Source organism: Protopterus annectens, chromosome 3.part1 (genome assembly GCF_019279795.1).
Source record: "Protopterus annectens isolate FY-2018-M chromosome 3.part1, PAN1.0, whole genome shotgun sequence".
NCBI lineage: Eukaryota > Metazoa > Chordata > Ceratodontiformes > Protopteridae > Protopterus > Protopterus annectens.
This window is the reverse complement of record NC_056732.1, coordinates 1,132,001,685-1,132,018,905: the sequence shown is the minus strand read 5'-3', so window position 1 is coordinate 1,132,018,905 and position 17,221 is coordinate 1,132,001,685. Positions and strand designations below refer to the sequence as shown.

General features: G+C 37.8%; 1 protein-coding gene across 9 annotated transcripts in view; it reads right to left on the bottom strand.

Annotated features, from left to right (window-relative positions):
- The window catches only part of EYA1 (EYA transcriptional coactivator and phosphatase 1), a 398,871-nt gene that overhangs the window by 253,438 nt on the left and 128,212 nt on the right, over window positions 1–17,221 (bottom strand). For all 9 annotated transcript variants that reach the window (XM_044067272.1, XM_044067274.1, XM_044067271.1 and 6 more), the window contains 2 exons: window positions 16,286–16,368; window positions 8,563–8,746 (listed from right to left, as the gene is read on the bottom strand). In XM_044067272.1, coding sequence (XP_043923207.1) covers window positions 8,563–8,746; window positions 16,286–16,368 — 267 coding nt within the window. The remainder of the gene's footprint in view (window positions 1–8,562; window positions 8,747–16,285; window positions 16,369–17,221) is intronic.

The window sequence follows — 17,221 nt, the reverse complement described above, 5'->3', positions numbered from 1 at the left end:
ACTTAAACATTTAACACAATAATTGGTTTTGCTTTAACATGAATTTCAGAAGAATAAGAAGTATTTAACTTTGATGAATGGGCATTATTTACCGAATTTACCTAACAGGGTAAAAGTATAAGACAAAATCAGGGATGTTCTGTAAATTTAGTGACAAGTGAGATGTATGGCCCACAGGCAGAAACAAATGTTCAAACCAATGGCTTCAAAAGCTGTTAAATGTGTCACTCTGGGACAATTTCTACTCATAAACATTGCAGTGTGAAATTCTAACAGCTTCTAAAATGCCTTTTCCCTTCTGCCACTGTTCCTCGCCTGCAAACACTGTCCACTTTTAGTCCCTAGTGTACATTTAGCAGTGCACAGGCGTCCTTAGTAAACTTTGTTATCACAACAAAATAGATGCTAGGTATGGAGATAAGGTCTTTTAGACTTATTCCTCTAGGAAGTTATCTAATGAGCTCTCAAAAGATCAATCATTGTCATTAACATTACAACATTATAATTTAACACAATCATATATTAATTGAATGTAAATCTTTGCTCTGTAATAGTCTATTTTGTTCCTGAGTCCTGTTCTCTTATCCATTTCTCATTTCTAACAGGATTGCCCATGTCTACTGACATGCTCAGTCCTTCCTGGCATACACCACGAATAAATTATACATTTTCACCATCCAACACCACTTATGTGCCCAACACCAATGTACTCTGAATAGCCTGACCCACCCACACTCATATCTTCCTTCTGCTTTACGATTCTCAGTTCTTACTAGATTCATAACAATTATAGAGTTTTTCCACTTCCTTCATACCTACACCCATCCAGCTTTTTACACAACATAACCGTTAAGTTATCAGTGCCACTCATGTCATTTCTTGTGATATTACAGCACCAATTTCTCAAACTCACAAAATTTTATAACTAAAACTGCAGCAACTTTAATGGTTTCTTTGTCTGTCTGAATTCATTTACAACATAAATGAAGAGTCTGAAGAAACCCATTAATGAAAGTAAAACCGAAGCCCAAAATAAGGACAGTTTTTTTTTTTGTACTGCTCCTCCAGTCTTAGAGTCTGTATGGAATAACCAATTTACCTAGCATACCTTTCTGCAAGAGCTTGAAATCTTCCACTTAAATATCAGTCATTCCTGACAACATCCCAAACATAGAGGCCACAATCCAGACAATATGCACTCCCCCCACCCCTTTACACTTTGCAAATGAAAAACGCACAGAAGCTAGCAGGGCATAAAACAACACCAGCGAAAATAATCCCTAACTAGATAAATCTTAAATACCTAGTAAGAATAGCTACAGATTTAATGCTTACAGTACATTACACACTCATCAGACTTTGCCCGTTTCCCGAGCGCGCGACAATTCATATAGGCCAAAGTTGATATGAACCACACCTCAACTTACCAAATGACCCAAATTAATAAATGACATGATCCTAATACTACTACCCACTAACAGTAAAACCTGCAAGCCCGTCCCTTGCTTTACTAAGCAAGCAATCTGAAACCACAAAACACCATGGACTTCCAACCAGAGAAAACCCCACAGCAAGCCCCCACACTGAAAACGTAGCAGTAGGATATGCTAGCTTTAACCCTGTACATAATTGTACAAACCACAAAACAAGATAGCGCCTCCCTCCAAATGCAGGTAATCTCGTGAGATCACAACTGAGTGTTATTTATCAAATGAAAAGTTGGTAGCGTGACTAATTCTGTTACCTTTTTTTTTTTTTTTTTTTTTTTTTTTTTTCCTTTGGCAAACCTCAGCAGTATTTCCCTGTGCAATGATTTCTATATCCTTCGACAATACCAGCGATGGCAGAAAACCGCTGCAGTAAATAAGTGTTAAAAGCAACTGAACTGAATGGTATGTTACAATCAATCTCAACGAGCAACAGAAAATTACCCACCTACCTCAATCTGCCGCAATGGATGCCACAATCCACATCTGGGCCCTCTTTCTGCAACCTTTTTTTTTTTTTCTTTTCGAAGAATATCAGCACTCCTCCATGCATGTACCGTGGCAGACATTACTGAGAAACCCATGAGCCTGTGAAAACCAGACAGCTTAAGCAAATCAAAATACCTCAACTGAAAAGGTGGTAACCTACCACCACTCACACATAAAGTCCCATCAAGAGCATACGGACAAGGAAACACCTCGCCCAAACCAGCCACCACCGATAAAGGGATAAACACCTTGCCCAATTACAGGAAACTGCTGCTTAAAGCCAAAGTTACCAGTATGCATTCATCACAGTACCGCCTCCAGCAACATTCTCTTTCTGACTCACCACCACCAGTGTCTGTGGAAAGCAAGACCCAGAGCAAGTACCTTCTTTTTTTTTTTTTCCGGTTAGAGAGGGGAGACGCATACTGTAACCATATAGAACCAGCCATTAAGAAATCATCCCTTTCTACAAATGAGGGACAATAGATCTACCCAAGTCTTTATTACCTCCGCCATGACTATGCACATAAAAACCCCACCATGACCTCCTGCTCCCCTGCCACCTAGCCCCTCTCCATCACTGCTAATCACTCAAAGGCCGACCTGATCACCAGCCTACCTCAGGTCGTCACGGACATGACCCCGCACTTAGCAAGTTCATGCCAAAATGTGATTACTTACCCAGCTACACTTGTCTACACCCCTTAAGCCCCTCCCCACCCTTATCTCATTTCCTCCCAATCATCCCTCCCTCTATTTAACCCTTTCACCTCCCCAGCCTACTTAACTCCATTAATATATCAGCCTAATTCCTTCTGAAGATGTCCCAGGACAACTTGGTGTGTTACCAATCCTCATTTGTGATGGCACAAGATTTCATGTAATTTGCGTATAAATTTGATATGGGTAGTGCTTTGAATGTTGGTTATAAAAAAGTTTCATTATAGCAAATGCAAAACAGCTATGTTCCCAAACATCACCTGCCCCAAAGCATTTTATCCACATACTGTATTGTATATTCTATAAAAGATTATATGAAAGTACAGCAAAATATCTAGACTACATAAATTTTACAACAACACACATTATATAAGAGTGAGCAGTCATGTGAGGCAAGAAAATCCCTAGGGAGTGGCCTTTCATTTTAATGAATATAAGGCTGTGTAGAGAAGGATGGAAGGGACATGAGAAAGTGCGGATTTTAATTACGGATGGATGGATTGGAAGTTTAATATCAAAGGCTTTGAAAGGTTGGCTAAAGTGGAGGACTACCATGGCAGAGGTCAGTAATATTACACTGTATCAAATACTGTAGTACTGACTGCACAGATAGATGGAAAGGCCAAAGAGAAAATGGTTAAAAGCTGGGACAGTGTTAGAAGGAGATACTTTAATTAGGTAATGGGCAAGATGGAATACGGTGACAGGTTCAGGTTATATGACTGCTTATAGTTATTTTATTAATTTATTCTTTGTAGACCAAAGATAAAATAAGTTAGTCCCGCTAGTCTACTAGCCTGTTTTCAGGGAAGACCCAAGCTGGTATTTTTACTACTGGAGCAAATTTAACCAAGGCAGTAGGAACCTCCCTTACTCTTTTCCATAAATACCATACATCCACCTGAGCTACCAACAACTCAGACAGAAAAGGTTTTGGTTGAACATCTCATCCAAAAGACGACACACTTAGGAATGCAGCACCCCCTTATGCTGCAGCATTAACAATTCAGCCTCCTGGTGTGGGAATAGAACCCACAGCTTTCAACACCAGAGGTCCATGTATTACCTGTTGCACCAGTGGCACTGCCCTACAGGATAACATGTTGTGGAATTTAGGGGTGATGATCTGTAGGGGAATGAAAGTCAATTACATTTGATGTACTAATATTATGATGTCATGGATAGAGTGCATTGTTTTTAGTTTTGCTTAGATATTTGTTAAAACTTTTGCCAGCTAAGAAGTGGGCAGATGTCATGTGCCAAAAGTAAGAAATTTTCTAGGATTTTTCTCCCTGCAATATCATTGTTACCAAAGCATATAATATATCTTTACAGAAAATGACATTACCTTGTACTAACACTTTACTCAGATGGTTTTGATGGGGCAATAGATATACATTGTTTTGCAACTGGCCTACAAATCTGATATTGCTATAGCCAATAATATATGCTAATATGAATGTTACATCACTCACTGACAGCACTGTAGCAAAGTCCACAGGATTCATTTTGTAAATTTAGTAAATGTAGCAAGGAAATATAATGCATTTTTTTTTATTAAACTGCATTAGAGTGAAGGTGAATGCAGGAATATATTTTCTGATTCATTTGTAAAATATACCATGTTATATTAGTAATGGCGGCATTTCAGCATCCTAGAAAATGAAGAGGCATTCTGCATACTGACCAAAAATGCAATTCTCAGATCTATAGTGCACATAATTTCACATCTGAATACAGTATCCAATGGCAAACCTCTACTTGCATCATGGTATACCCAAAATTCTGTTCTTTGACATCTTTCAGCTTTTCTCAGTTAGGGGTCACCACAGCGGATCCCCTGTCCGCTCATGATTGGCAGTGGAGTTTTATGGTGTCAAGTTGCCAGCCCAGCATCCAACCTACCACAGAAGGCACACACATGCATGCACACCCACCTAGGGCCAATTTAGAGTGTCCAATCCACCTACAGCATGTCTTTAGGGATGTGAGAGGAAACCAGAGCACCCAGAGGAAACCCACGCGACCATAGGGAGAACATGCAGACACTGCACAGAAAGCACCCCAGCCGAGGATCGAACCGGAGAACCTCTTGCTGCGGGGTGGCAACGCTAACTGCTGCATCACAGTGGCTGCCAATTTGAAGAAAACATTTTTATTTTCTTAATTACTTTTAGCCATGTCTTGGACTTTCTAATCACTGATGCCAGTATGACAGTAGTTTCATATTAACCTTTTACTTTGAGTTACAAAGGCAGTACATTTATCATAGGACTTTAACTGCATGTTATCTTTCTTCCCCGCATCAGCATGAATTCAAACAGTTACTAGTACAAAGAGTTTCAATTATGTTAAAATAAGTAAGTAGTTAAGCAAATAAATGACAGCATTTGGACACCCGTTATGAACCATGTTTTCCTCATTAAGGTAGAAAATCGTCTAATTGCTCAACATTTCCCTTGATTTTCACAAATAAAGTCAAAAGGTTTAGAAACACATTTTAATAAAGAACCATGTCAGTCAGAATTAATAGCTTTCAAATAAATAAGGTCAATCATTTTGTTACAATGTAAATCAAATTAACATTATCCATACATGCATCACTTCTCAAAAGCTGAATATCTCAGAAATGATTTGATTTGTACAATTTATAATACGTTTTGCCTTCTGTAACCTAGCTTCAAATACTGTGTTAATACAAATCAGATTGGTGAAGAAACTGAATCTGTTCACCATGTTGGTCTTGAGCTTACACATATACTCAGCTACACAGGAGTTACATGGCTAATTTGTCCATTTACCTGTCGGAAGAGTACTTTGCAGATGATATCTTAAATTTATTTGTAGGCAGGCACCAACAAACAGTAAGAGCTCAATATTACGGCAAAATAGGACCGTCTGATTTCTTTTGTTCTATGTTTTAAATAGGGTCCTCAACAAACAACATCATTTGTAAATAAAAAAAACTCCCAGCAGCAGCTAACAAATCTTTAATTACGACAATTACACACCAGTATTGCTCTTATATTGTCATTTGCTTAATTTTATCACAGTACTGAAAGTATTTTCCACCAGATCCACATTCTGTCTCCCCCTGAAGCACTCTGTCTAATATGTTCCCAGTCAATGCACTGTAATCAAGTTATACTATATTATTCTATGTATATGTTTTCCTGTGTACATGTATGGATAAAATGTGTAAATGTATCCATGTAAAATTACTTCACTCATATTGACTTGTATAACATTTGAACTTTTTCCATGAGCATCGACTGAAAATGTATCATTTCATTAAGACAGTCAGACTATCCCAGTAAACATATGCAAATAAATAAATAAAAAATAAAAACAAAATAAAAAATAAACTACCCAGAAGCTGACTACTGCAGTAAATTCATATTCACATTTAATTGTAATACAGCATACTTCAGTTATTTATCAGGTGTTTATTCATGCTCACATTTAGTTGTAATACAGCATACTTCAGTTATTTATCAGGTGTTTATTCATGCTCACATTTAATTGTAATGCAGCATACTTCAGTTATTTATCAGGTGTTTATTCATGCTCACATGTAATTGTAAAACAGCATACTTCAGTTATTTATCAGGTGTTTTCATACAGGCCACAGTGAAGATACATATCAGCATATCTGTGTCCATGTTGTATATATCCTAGACTTAATATATTCTTCTGTGAGACTTGCATAAAAAGCAAGATTTAATTCATAAATGATTTCAAGACAACAATAACACAGATATAGTATATAAGGGAAAAAAACTCAGAAATGCAAAGCAATTCAGCGAAACACTGGCATGTAGCAAATAATTTTGTATAGAAATTGCCAGCAATAATTTGAAAAATTCTGTTAAAAAGTGATACCCTTGCATGTGATCCTTTGGACTAGAAGTGATCTGTTCCATCCAGTCATAAGACTGGTGAAGGCTGGTAAGGCAGAATCTGTGAGATGGACAGAAGCAGCCACTGTGGAGCTACTATAATGAATACTGTCTGATATGGCTGATTAAAATGGCCATTCCATATTCAGTAAGCAAAAAGTCCCATTATAATAGCGTTGGTGCACAGTGTTGATCGCGGTGTAAAGAATGTGGAGTGATACTGAAACAAGTGAGTATAGGGTAATGACTGGGTTATTTCATTTACTGTCTTTTAGGGAAATGGGCAAGCATGGCTGGGTCACTCTGGTCACTGCCAGGAAGTACAGATGATGGTGTAAAGATTTCATCAATTGCTGCCTGATAGGTGGAAGTGGAAATACAAGGCTCTGACCACGTGCACAACTTGGACATTGTGAATGTAATGTAAAACTGAATTTGAGATGAACTGCAGTAGAGGTAGAAGGACACCATTCCTGCAGGTACAGTGGTAGCAAGGGTCTTTGACCATTGATAGATGAGTAAGGGGTATAAGACCATCTCTGACTGCAGACTGGTTATGTTGCATGTGCACTCCATTTCCCTCTAGGAAAAAGAAGGATGTTTAAAGTGGTCATCGCAATAATTTAGAGAAAGATTAGGCCAGGGACCTCTCTGAGCATCGTGAGGATGGTTGCAGACATCAACTGTTGAATGACAGAATGCAGACAGACTTTACTTCCAGAGATCTGGAAATATTACTGAAGACCTTCCACTGACAGTGGAAATGTGCTTTAATTAGGCAACTGCATATACCTAAAAATAATTAAAATACCATCTGTTATAGTAGTGATGGAAGCCTATTGAGGAGGAATTCATAAATTGTAATCAGTCTTATATATTCATATGGTAGGATGGGACAATGCCAGCTAATCGATAATGGAAGGGGGGGGTGACGGCCTTAGTTCCCCACCACTACCACATGGTGGCCTAAAGGCAATGAAGGTACAAGAAGAATTGGGGAATGTAGACAAGGTGCTCCAGGCTGACAATGGTACCTCTTCCTGTTTGTCTACGAGGATATGAATGCATAGGTATGTACATTGGAAGCCCTTGTGAATATGCATAATGTAAATATGCAACATAATTTGGTAGAGAATAAAACTAGCTTGCATTTATGCAGTTAAATAAAACTCAGAAATATATTATAACAACCTCTCAGTTAGATTTTTGTGCTGAAACAGTAAGCCTATCTTTCTGTGATCAATGAAATATAGATATTTTTGCATGTTATACCCTTTCTAGTCGTACAGTCTGAAATCAATTGATTTGATATGTTTTTCATAAAAAGTAGCTTATTTAATTTCTTTCTTTCTTATAGAAAAACGTTTTGACATATTTGTTGTCCCATGAGTAATGTTAATCTGTTTCCAGTTTTCAGGCACATTTCTGATTTTACCTAAATATTTTTGTGTATCCTTTGTAACATTTCCAATTTTGAGATAAAACACTACGAATCACAGTCACTAACTAGTGCTAGATACTAAATACCTTTTTATTCTTCTGAGTTACACATTTTTTTTATTCTCAAAACTTTAATATTGAACCTATTTCCCATTTTAGGATTATTTTGTGTGTGTGTGTGTGTGTGTGTGTGTGTGTGTGTGTGTGTGTGTGTGTGTGTGTGTGTGTGTGTGTGTGTGTGTGTGCGTGTGTGTGTGTCTTATTCCTGACTGAGAAGGCTGAGACAAAAACACCTGTGGTCCCAACACACCAAAAAACTCCAGAAAGAAAAAATCAAAAACATTATCATTCTTTATTATATTAAAATCTTTTTATAAATTAGAACTCAGTGCTTTGAGAATGCAAACAAGAGAAAAACACACATTTCAGTGTTTTCAATTATAGTAAAACCTCACTTAGCAGCACTTGCTGTAATAGTCTTTAGAATGATAATATTAACAATTAAGTATAAAATAATAAGTTACTACCTCCAGCTGGATCTGTTACAGCTTGACTGGTTATTCCAGATGGTGGATCTTGAAGATGATACGTTGCAGTTGTGGAGGGTGTTGTGGGGCTGGTGTTGTTGCTTGTCATATATGGGGATGTGTACGGTGAACTGTTATAATACTGTGCAAATTGACCCTGGCCAAAACTTGAATATGGGTACTCCTAACAAGCAAGAGAGAAAACAATACATTGTTCTTTAATTATTGCTACATTATGCCATGGATTTAAGGAAAACTGCATTTACATTGACTGTCTTTACAACATATTTTGTAGCATAGTTAAAAACTGCATTAGGTGCGATTGGTTAGTGAGTGAGTAAATTTAAAATCAAATACTTAAAAATATCTTTTTTAATTTTTTTAAAACTTAATGAAAGTACAGTTTACAGTATTCATTCAGCCATCCATTCAACCACCCAGCCATTCTCTGAAATGCTTGTCTTGGAGAAGCTCACAAAGGTAGAAATCTGAGTATTGTAGACCAGACTTTTCATATCTCTGGCAACAATTTACAGCTTATCCCATGGGATCCCCAGGTCTTGTTAAGCAAGCTGATACATATGATATCCTCCAGTGTGTCTGGAGTCTGCCCTAGCATCACTTCCTTGTGGGCCATGACTGATATATATCCCATAGAAAGCATCCAGATGGCATATTTTCAAAGGTACACAAACCACTCAGTACTATTTCCTCTCAATAAAATGGAGTAGTGGCCATAATTCAAGGTCCTCCTAGATTCTAGGATGGTACAGTGGTGCAGCGATTTGCATTGTCGCCTCACAGCAAGGGGTTCTCCGGTTCTATGTTCAGCTGGGGTGCCTTCAGTGCACAGTTTGCATGTCCTCCCTGTGTTTGTGTGGATTTCCTCCTGGTGCTCTAGCTTCCTCTCACATTACAAAGACATGTGTCTGGAGCATTTCTCCCCGGGCCTCCGCTGAAACTTGGCTCATTCCTAGTTGTACTTTCCCGGTAAATAAATATATAAATAAAGAAATCCTCTCTATTATGGATGGTAAGCCCAGCTACCCTGTTGTATTGCAGAGAAACCTGATTTCTGCCCCTTGTGTTTGTGATCCGATGCACTTCATCTCTAACTAGATCTTGGGTCCGTAGGTGAGGATGGCTACATTGACTGTTAACTGAGAGCTTTGTGGTATGACTCCGCTTTTGCTGCATCAACAAAGACTGGTATAATTCCTGCAAGGCTGAAACTGATGCTATACTGATCAACTAGTCAACCTTCTTATCTTAGCTGCATCACTAATGAACAAAACCCTAAAATACTTCAACGCATCCATCTGGGGTAGCTGGTCCTTCATAGTGGCAGATGGCAGCCCACTCTTTTTCTATACAGAGTCCTGAACTAATATGGAGATTGTAGTTTTCATGCATTCTCCTTCATACTCAGTAGAGACTGCAGTCAGTTGAGGATAAGACGAGATTACCTAGTACTGAAACCGCTCACACATCCCCAAACTTGTTACTCTCTAGACATTGGATGTGTCTTGATATCCTGGAATAGCATTCATATGTGAACACCTGGTCGACTGGCTGTGCTCAACTTGAGTTAACTACATGGTGCGATTATATAGACTCATAACCTGCTTAGTGAAGGTACGGCTGAGGCAATGTTAATCAAGTGGCAGACAGAAGCATGACAGATTAGAACAGATACTGAAAATCTGTAACTGTAATACTCTAATGTATAACGAACCCAAACACAGGCATTATATAGTTCTCAGATTATGAGCAGACATGCTGTTGTAAATGGCTTTTTAATACATAAAGCTAGCATAAACACACAAGAGTTTCATGTATAGGGTATGTATAATATTTTCTGATACAAAATAACTTTTTATGCATACACACACATACACACACACACACACATATATATATATATATATATATATATATATATATATATATATAAAAATATTTATATATTTAGGGTCTATATTATATAAATGAAGCATTAAAATGTCGACTCACCTTTGATCTACCCCTGTTTCTCGAAGCTACACAACATTGAACCCTCAAATCATCGATTTCCTTCCAAGGGAAAGAAATTAGTTAGCCGCTCTTTTAAATCTGCTCTTTTCCCGACTGTAGTGCGATCTCGGAGTTAGTATATTTAGTTAGGGGGATGTGGAGGGGGTGAAGCCTCCCACTTTTATAGTGTTTGTTGTAATGCCTTGCGTGTGTTTGGGCTACCGATTTGATGGTTCGATGTTATGCAGTTTCGAGAAATAGGGGTCGAATATATCTCCACTTCATTAACATGAACACAAATATTTAACAACAGCACTAATAAATACAACTGTATCATAACAACATTAAAATCCCTGCAATATCACCTCATCACAAGAAACTATTACTGCCATGTTTAGAGGTTGGCATAATGGTTAAGGTGTTTACCTCACAGACAAGGTAAAGGCTTGATTCTCACCAAGGGAAACTGGCTAAGCTAAAAATGTTCCACAAGGGCAGTTAGTCTAGTACTTTCCTGTTATATGAAATGCACCAAGGCAGTGGATTGTACATAAAGAAAGTACGCATTTTTTTCATTGCTGTGCACACATAATTCTCTATGAAATGGCAACATCATAGAAAACCAGAGATTGTGACATTTCTCATCAAACAGCATGTTTATAAGATACAAAAAAAGCTAGCATTTTAAGTTCAATAACAATGTATTTCAAAGCTAAGGTATTATACTACAGGACTCATGAAAACCAGTGCAGCCTTACAACTTGGTGTTTACATTTTCAACTATCTTTCATATAGTCAAAGTATGCATACTTCCTTTGAAATATTAAAAAACTTACTACAATGCAAATGTCTAGTACAGAGGTACAATTTATTTATACTACATGAAAATATGCCTAAGTCTCCAAGTAAAATGTGCTTAGATATAAAGGAAGCTGTAACTTTGAAAATGTATAAGATAAACATACACAATGGAGTATTATATAATGCTAGTAGGTGATACTGTAGTACTAATTATTAGTATGTAAATAATTAAAACTTAAAGCAATTGGCCAAAGCAATATCTGGCTCATCTGGCACTGCCATTCCCCATTGTATCACTCTCAACCTCATGAGTTCATGAGTTCAAGAGCAACAAAAATAAATAAATTCAGGGTCAAGCTGGGTCCCTTTCTACATTCCACAAATACTGAAGAAGCCTTGCTACAGTTTAAGTATCACACCACACAGAGCACTAAAGTGCTTTAGCCCTTACTGGTAATTCATTAACAGCATTCATTTTTGAATTTTGGCAGTGCATTACTTCCTAATTGAATATGTATGATCGCACTCCCTAACATTTTGTGCCCAGGTGGCTACCATTTTTCCCCACCCACTTACACTTCTGCAAGTGGCAGTAGTGAATTTCACATTCTGGAAGCATTCAGAAGATCATATCACATTACAGTAAAGCACATCTCCTTCTGCATACCATTACAGTATTTTTTTTTTCACGGGGAATGTAGTTTGTAAAGGAAGACCTAATGTCAATTGAGTTGAAGCTAAGGGAAAATAAGTAATGGCTACAGTGCAGTCAGGGGATCTTAATGGAAATTAATTAATGGTATAGTAGTTATAACTAAAAAGCAAGGTCCTATGTGACAATATAATTAAAAGGAAATTTAGATGAATTGGAGGCAGTCAGTGATAGAGAAGATTTATCCAGGAAGACGTGGGCATGGACAAATGCAGATGTTCTTGAAATACAGATTTTCATAAGGACTTGAAGAGGTTGGGTTTGCTGACCTGTTGGATGGAGTTGAGTAGGAAGTCCCAGATTTTTGCAACATTGATGGAGTAAAGGCAGTCACTGTGGGAGCTATGGGAAGGAGGGATGTACATCAGGAATTTATTGGAAAAATAAAGTTTTCCCGTGGAAGTATAAAATTAAAGAAAATGTTTAAGGAGTGGACAGCTGTCTAGGATGCTAAAAATATTGTATTCTACTTGAAGCTGACAGTAATTAAGATAATTTGGGTATTCAAGTCAAGTGAGTTGTTTTTATAGTGGTACAGTGGTGTATTCTTTTGATAACTTTGGTAAAACATTTAACTCTTTTACTATAGCATTCCTGAAGTTTTCCAGACTGGTTTGAATGCAGTTTTTGAAGACATGGGCAGTATATGAGAGTATGGGAGATAGAAAGGTTACTGCTGTGCAGTGGGTCTATATTATGATATCGCATGCTTAGAAGAGCGAATGGCACATAATTGACCCCATGTAAGCTTACAATGTCGAAACTTCAGAACAGCGATTTTTTTGCCAAGGGAAAAAAAAAATCACAATGCCGTGGTGGTACGGCGGTAGCGTTGTTACCTCACAGCAAGAGTTTCTCCCGTTCGATTCTCGGCGTGGCTTGGGAGTGACTTCTGTATGGAGTCTGCATGTCCTCCCCGCGGTTGGGTAGCGTTCGAAAGACATGCGTGCATAAATGGGTGCGCCTTCATTGAACGTTGGGCATCAAGCTGGCACCTCAGCGTTTCGTAAAATATCTATTGCCAATCATTAGCAGACCGGAGTTCCGCTGTGGCGACCCCTTACTGGGAAAAAGCCGAAAGACAAACAACAACAACAACAACTGTTCCGAAAAAAAATAACTGTAAAATATTACATAATGTGGTGGGCTTTGCCCCCCAACCCCCCCCCCTGACGTGGGGGGCTGTGCCCCCCCACACCCCTTACTTAAATATACCAACTCCGAGATCGCACTACAGTGCCAAAATGGCAAAGTATCGAAAGCGGCCAAGCAAATTCTTTCCCAGTGAAAGAATTTGCTGAAAAGCCACTTTGCTATTTTGCCTTTAAGTGCTTTTTAGTTCGACAAAGACACATTCGACAACCTGCATTTGCAACAGCATAATAGGGAGTCGTGCAGTGCATGTTACTCTGTTAAGTAGGAATTTGCCTATCCGTTTTTTTTTTTCCTTTTCTTTTTCTTTTATTTGTTTGTTTGCTTGTTTTCTTGACTATGTGTTGGACATGGATTTCAGATTTTAGATTTTCATCAATGATGACACCTAGGGGTTTTATGCAGAAATCAGATTCACTTGTAGAAGTGAATAGCATTAGTTTAGTTTTTTAGGGTTTAGTACAAAATTAGATTGTCTGAGTTCGGTTTCATTGGAGCTGAATGATGCTATAAAGCTAACAGATTGTTTTGATATGCAGATAATGGCTGAACCATCAGCATACTGAAAATGGTTTAATTAGTAGAGACAAGAGGAAGATCGCTAATGAATATGTTGAAAATGTGGGAGACAAGTACTGACCCTTGAGAAACTCCAAAAGATATATGAACAAAGGTTAAATTGATTTGTTGGCATGTTACATGTTGTGCCCTATTAGTGAGGTATGTATTAAACAATTCTAAGGCTGAGGAACAGAGGTTGAGGGATGAGAGTTGTCAGAATAGTTTGAAGCAACAGACTGCATCAAAAACTTTTCATAAGTAGAAGGTTGACATAATTGGAAGGAGGTTGGTGCAAAGGTTAAGTTGTTTACCTTACAGACACAAGGTGCAGGGTCTGAATTTCATATGGGGCAATTGCCTAGGTTTAAAATGGCCCATTACTGCAGTTAGCCTAGAACTAATCTATGTACCTATTAGTCAAATAAGACTGACAACACTAAGTAGTTGTCATTTCTGTGTTTGTGAATGGTGTTTAGAAAAGCAGTCAGTCCTGTGGAGAAGGTGAAATCCATATTAGGATGGGAAGCAGACTTTATTTAAAAGATAGTATGTAGCTGAGAGCTGATGCATTTCTCAAGGATCTTAGACAACAGAGTATAGCAATGGATCTGAAAGCAAGGGATTTAGGAGAGGGGCCTCCTTCTTTTAGTGGCAGGATATAAATTTGTTTCCATGTGGTAGGGAACAGGGATTTCTGTATACATAAAAAATAAACTGATTTGGTGTTATGGATTTTTGGCCAGTCTGCTGCAGCTTTTGTATTGCTTCAGCTTTTCTGAGCTTAGCTAGACACCCCGCTGTAGGGCTCTACTAAAAGTGCAGCTACTAGGAGATATACTAACACATTACCGATAGAACTTGTCCAAGCAATCCCAAAGCAGCCAGTCTGCTGGCATATTGTTTCTTCTGCATTTTTGATATGCCAACTTCTGCATATGCAACTGGATGCTCCAGCTCTTTATGATGCATCATTACCTCTCGAAAGATGCCCAGCTATGAATAGATGAAGACAAGGTCTGAAGGCATGACTGAGAAAAAAATGGAAAGCCTGAAAACTACATTAGAAGTTGCAAGGAATTTCATCCAGTAGTTTGCAGACAAGTCTGCATCGCCAAAGGAACAGTTAAATGTTTAAACAAAAAGAATAATTTGACATGCAGTTTACATACTATGCATAAAAAATCCATCCTTCCATCCATGATTCCTTAATGACATCCTGTAAACTGCTAAACTTTTTAAGTGCCTAGTGCCTACTATAAGTTGGCACTGGTGGTGGCAGATACCTTATTCAACCCATATTTCCTATGGCACCATGGAGAGGTACTATATTTGGAGTATACATTGCACCAGATATGAGGCAACATTATTAAAAAGCATAAGAGATTTTTTTTCCTTTTTTTGGTGGGGGAAATCAGCTTTCTCAGGAGAAATGTATTCCTTGTGAAAGGACAGAAACAAGGTTTGTCACACACTAGACCTTGTTAACCTGAATGTGTGCATTATTGAGTGGGTAGGGGCAACGGGTGGAGTGATTTCATTTGTAAAGTTGCAGACTTCTTTGTCTTCCAGTGATATATTTATGAAATAAGCGGAGCCATCCTTTCATGCTCATAAAAGGCTACAAGAGGTCGCTAGCATGTAGGACCACCAGCCCAATGAGGCCTCAGATAACAAAAAGTACTGCAAATTTCCATCTACCTTAGACCACCAAACTTGGATAAAGTGAGGCTCCTGCATGCTGTTTACATTTCAGTACAGAGTCCCCCTGTAAATCTGTATTACTACCTAGGAATGCAGTGCCAGACATGAGGCAGGAGGATGTAGCATGTACCAACCTTTATAAGACAATGTGTTCTTATATCAGTACCTGTTTTACTAGCAGCCAGTGTAGCAGCATGAGAACGTAATAACATAGCAAAGAAGGGTATATTTCAAAGTAATATAAAACAGCAAAAGGACAGGCTCTCAGAATATTAGTATAATAATGACTGTGGCTGTCCAAGTGTCCCAAACAGTTTGTGAAATAAGTTTCTGCTGAACAGAGACCATCACAAAATTTTTGTTTTAACAACATTGATCTCTATCAAGATTCTAAAATGGCACCGATTCTTCTCAGACAACTGTTTGTATGAGTAAACTAGATTAACAAAGCTCATGGCACTAAGCTTTGAAAAAAGAGTGGTTGGTGTATCCCACGCTAAGCAATGTCTCATTAGCAGGTATTATACAGCTAAGTCCGTATTTTCTCAAAGTAAAAGAAGTTAGAAGAATGTTCACAGAATGTAATTATTTACAATATTAAATATTTACAATAAAATTAATATAAGTGATTAATCCAGACCAGTGCTTTAAATGTCTGCCTAAGAATATCTAAAATGATGCATGCTAATATCAAAAGGCAACACCTTTTTCTTTTGTAAAACTAGAGAGGAAATGCCAGGTGCCAAAAGCAGTAAAGATTGCTTTTCTGTTTTCCTGATTTACCTGTTGTGAACTATTGAACCCTGTTGAATTTGTAAGAGAATTGCTTCCTGAATAGAGTCCCGATGTGGTTGTAAAGCTTCCACCTGAAAACAGCCAATAGAAAAAATAAATAAATAATCTGCTTTGACTTGTTTTAAAAGACTGAGCTTGCGTCATTTCAACAATACATTCAAATGCAAAGCCATGTTTTATTTGTAAAGCTTGTGTGTAGTACTTCTGCAAATATTTACCAATGATACATCCAAAACACAATACTTAATGCATGTGATATTCAGAATATGAATTCAAGTTGTACTGAACTTTTAAAACATTTTTGATCCATTTGTAAATCAGACTTCTGTTGGAAACAATAAATGTTTCACTGCTTTGTTCTGCAATGACTTGAACAAAATGCTCCATATGTTGGTACTCAAGATAGAAGCTTCTACAGACTGTCACAGAGTTCTTATCTCTGTGTTCCCATAGAGTTTATCTTTTCGATCTGTCGATCTGATCTTGGCTGTCATAGCTCAGTTCTTTCCAATGCAGGATGAAGGGGGAGGGGCAGTCAGTTTTCTCTGAGGCATGCTTTAGTAAGTGAAAAATTTGAACAGTGCAGCTGTTGTGTTTTCAGTCTTCACAAAAGAAAGGAAGCCTGATTTCTTTCCTTCTGCTGTATTAGTCAATGAATATGCATTTCTGTTTCTCTCTTACTACAGTGGTTTATTTGAAGAGGCATATTCACTTAATTAACTCAATGAAATAATGATTGCACTTAATGACTTAATGATTCTTATGCTTCAAAACATGGACAAAACAGCTACTCAAAAAAGTCCCCAGGGTAAATGCAAATAACAAAGATTATAGACATGTTAAGGCAGCTGTAACATTTCACATCTTAATCAAGTTGTATATTTACCACCACAAGGAAGTTTTCATTCTACTATAAACATATAG